The 3,765-nt window shown below is 38.1% G+C and overlaps 1 protein-coding gene across 1 annotated transcript in view; it reads right to left on the reverse strand.

Moving 5' to 3' along the window:
- The window catches only part of LMTK2 (lemur tyrosine kinase 2), a 94,592-nt gene that overhangs the window by 58,267 nt on the left and 32,560 nt on the right, over positions 1–3,765 (reverse strand). Inside the window, exon 3 of the mRNA XM_003798894.2 lies at positions 3,028–3,172. Coding sequence (XP_003798942.1) covers positions 3,028–3,172 — 145 coding nt within the window. The remainder of the gene's footprint in view (positions 1–3,027; positions 3,173–3,765) is intronic.

The raw sequence follows: 3,765 nt of genomic DNA on the forward strand, positions 1-3,765 counted from the left end.
TTTTTTTTCCTTCTTTTTGGGGACAGAGTCTCACTCTGCTGCCCTGGAGTTGAATGCTATGGCAACATAGCTCACAGCAACCTCAAACTCTTAGGCTAAAACAATCCTCTTGCCTCAGCTTCCCAACAAGCTAGGATGGCAGGTGCCCACCACAATACCCAGCTAGTTTTTCTATTTTTAGTAGAGACAGGGTTTTGCTCTTGCTCAGGTTGGTCTCAAACTCCTGAGCTCAAGTAATCTACCTGTCTATACCTCCAGGACGGCTAGAATTACAGGCATGAGCTACCACATTCAGCCCTCCTCTGTACATTTTTTAGTTGTTACCATGGGATTACAATTAATGTCCTAAACTTACAACCATCTAGTTTGACCTGATACCAATTTAGCTTTAAAGACAATAGCATATACCACTTGACACCCAACCAGCAGGAATATAAGCCAGCACAACTCCTGTGGAGGGTAAGCTGGCAAAAACCATCAAAATTATAAACACATATACTCTTTGACCATCTTTAAAAAATTTATTCTACAAATGTATAAGCACAATAACAATGTACAAAACAACACACATTCAAGCTTTATGTGTACTAGCATAAGATTAGAAACAACCCAAATATCTATCAGTAGGAGACTGCTTAAATACATTGTGCTAAGTCCATATAATTCAGAGTATGACCTTATAAACAAGAATAAATAAGTTCTCTTTATTGATCTCTAAGGTTATAAGTGAAAACTAATGTATTAACCATGACACCTTTGAGTAAAAACAAGAGGAGATCTGGGCGGCGTCTGTGGCTCAAAGGAGTAGGGTGCCTGCCCCATGTGCTGGAGGTGCTGGGTTCAAACCCAGCCCCAGCCAAAAACTGCATTAAAAAAAAATACATTTTAAAAAGAGAAAAAAGAAAAAAACTGGTAGAACAATTTCTATGCCCCTGAATATTTGGCATATTTTCACATAATATTATCGTGAATATCTTTCATAGTCAAATACAGTTCACCTTAACCACCTCCTAGAAACACAAAATACTCCACTGTTAATGAATTTACTGTAATTTAACAAATCACATATTGACAGACATAATCCAGTTCTATTTTACACTGCTAAACAATGCTGCAGTAAGTAAATTCCTTTTACATATATGTTTACGAAAATTACTGAAAGGGGAATTACTAAATCAAGAGTAAACACATTTCACATGTTGACACATACTGTCAGACTGCCCTCCAGAAGGAATGTTTTCATCAGTTAATAGCTATACTAACAGTGGGTGGACAATAGCGCAGCATCCCCCTATACATGTGCTCACCAATCACTACCTAGTGCTGTTTCTCTTCAACAGATTTGCATTAACTTTTTTTTTTAATTGAATGGTAACTATGTACATTAATGCACTTCTAGGGTATAGTGTGGGGTTTTCACACACAATCCGAAACACTTCCATCAAACTGGTTAACACAGCCTTCATGTCGTTTTCATAGTTATTGTTTTAAAACGTTCACATTCTACTCTTAGAAAGATTCACTTGTACCTTTGTAAGATAAACCTCAGAAGTGATCCCTCCAATCCCCCTCCCTCCACCCATTCCCCTCTCCCCTCTCCCTCCCCCCCTATTCTTAGGCTTTAACTTTTTTTTTTTAATGAGGTCTAGCTACACTGACCAGGCTGGTCTCAGAAACTCCTGGCCTCAAGCAATCCTCCTCTCTAGGTTTCCCAAAGTGCTAGGATAAAAGGCATGAGCCACTGTGCCTGGCCCACTTTTCTTTAATGAATAATGAGGCTCTTATTTCTCTCCATAAGTTTCTTCTTTCATGTCTTTACCTTATTTTTTCTAGTGGCCTATTATTCTTTTTTTACATATTTGTTTGTATTGTTAATATGTAACTGTTTTAAATCCTGTTAGTAGTTTACAATTTTTTTTGCTATTATGTAAAATTTGTATATAGTATCTTTTTCTATATCAAATATTTCATTTTACAAATCACATGTGGCAGTATTTTCTTTTATGGCTTCTAATTTGGTGCCATGCTTGGAAAGGCCTCTTTTGTCTCATGGTGATTAAAAAAAAAAAAAGTATTCCATAAGTATTCTATACAAAGAAATTTAAAATGATTTCTTCCTATTAAGAGAGACTTTAAAATACAGACAGGGCTTCAGCAAAACAGAAGTGGAGGTACGTATAAACAAAATTAGGATGGCCGCCCATATTACTAGAATTTCTCTCCTGCCCATGTCTGTCTGTGTTCCCATCCATCCCCAGTAGATGGAGAAGCCCCTTTCCTCTCTGTAAAACTATAAGAATATAGACCTGGTGCCAGCAGCCATGCTCCCTACTGAGGAGATAAGCTGCCTAATTAAGCAAAATACACCTTAATTTATGAATACTTAAATGAAATGCACCAGCTGTGTCATTTTATAGCCATGCATGCCCACAGCTGTATAATCAACTCTTGGATTTATCCTGCCCTAAACATAGCCCTCAGTGCATGCGGTATCACAAAAAGCAGTCCTAGCACTTACAAATTTCAATAGCCTTTTGTAGCAGTCTTAGAAAACCCTACTTTTTAAACCACTAGTAACATTCTATTTTGAACAAGAAATTAATACCTAATCAAACCTATTTTGAGGATATGAAAAGTAAATCAGATTAATATATCCAAATATATCCCTCCCTCCCCAAATGCAGGACATCCCAGCAGAAGACAGCACTGTCCTACCCAGCAAGGCAAGAAACTAGTAAAGAAACTAGCCATCAAAATAGAGCCCAAGACTTGTGTCTAAGTGTTCAATTTCAATGAACTGAGGAGAACAGTTTTATTCTTTTACCAGACCCATGGTTCAGAAAGGAAAAGACTCAGCTTTTGCAGAAATACAATGGACTTGACCACTGGAAGTCAGCTTCACCAGGAGCAAAAGGAAGAGAAACAAAGGAGGAGATGGACAGGACAGTATTTTACCATAGCAAGGCTTTTATTCTCTCTTCTCAGAAACTATTCTTGAAAATACAGCGTTAGAATGGAAGCTCTTACCTACAGAAGGCTGGAATTGTGATGGAGCTGGTAGTGAAATATTTGGTACTGAAAGTGTGAAGACCTCTGCTGGGGACTGGACAGAGGGAGTATCTTCTGCTGGTGGTGTGAAATCTATTTCATCATCAAAATTATCTTCAAATTCCTAAATTAAAAGAGAGAAAGTATTAAAAACCACTGGCTAACATTTAAGATAGAGACATATTTACTCACTTATTTGGAACTTGCCAGTTTTTTTTCTAATTCATACCTACTTTAAGAAAAAAAGCACACATTATTATGTTCTTCAACTCTAAACAGCAGAATAAAAAAGATCTGAAAATAAATTACACACATTTTATGTAACATTTAAAACTGACAGTTTAGGCTGGGTACAATAGCTCACTCCTGTAATCTTTGCACTCTGGGAGGCTAAGGTAGTGGACTGCTTGAGCTCAGGAGTTTGAGACTAGCCTGAGTAAGAGCAAGACCCTATGTCTACTAAAAATAGGGGGAAAAAAAAAAAAAAAACACACAAAGAACACCTACCCTGGCAGATGCCTATAGTCTCGGCTACTTAGGAGGCTGAGGCAAGAGGACATTTGGTTTTCTAAAGATGATAACTTTAAAAGTAAGGATGCAGGCTCAGCGCCTATAGCTCAAGCGGCTAAGGCGCCAGCCACTTACACCTAAGGTGGCGGGTTCGAATCCCCAGCCCGGGCCCACCAAACAACGACGGCTGCAACCAAAAAATAGCCG

The sequence above is a fragment of the Otolemur garnettii genome, unplaced genomic scaffold (assembly GCF_000181295.1).
Source record: "Otolemur garnettii isolate 467f Iridium unplaced genomic scaffold, OtoGar3 scaffold00142, whole genome shotgun sequence".
NCBI classification, from domain to species: Eukaryota; Metazoa; Chordata; class Mammalia; order Primates; family Galagidae; genus Otolemur; species Otolemur garnettii.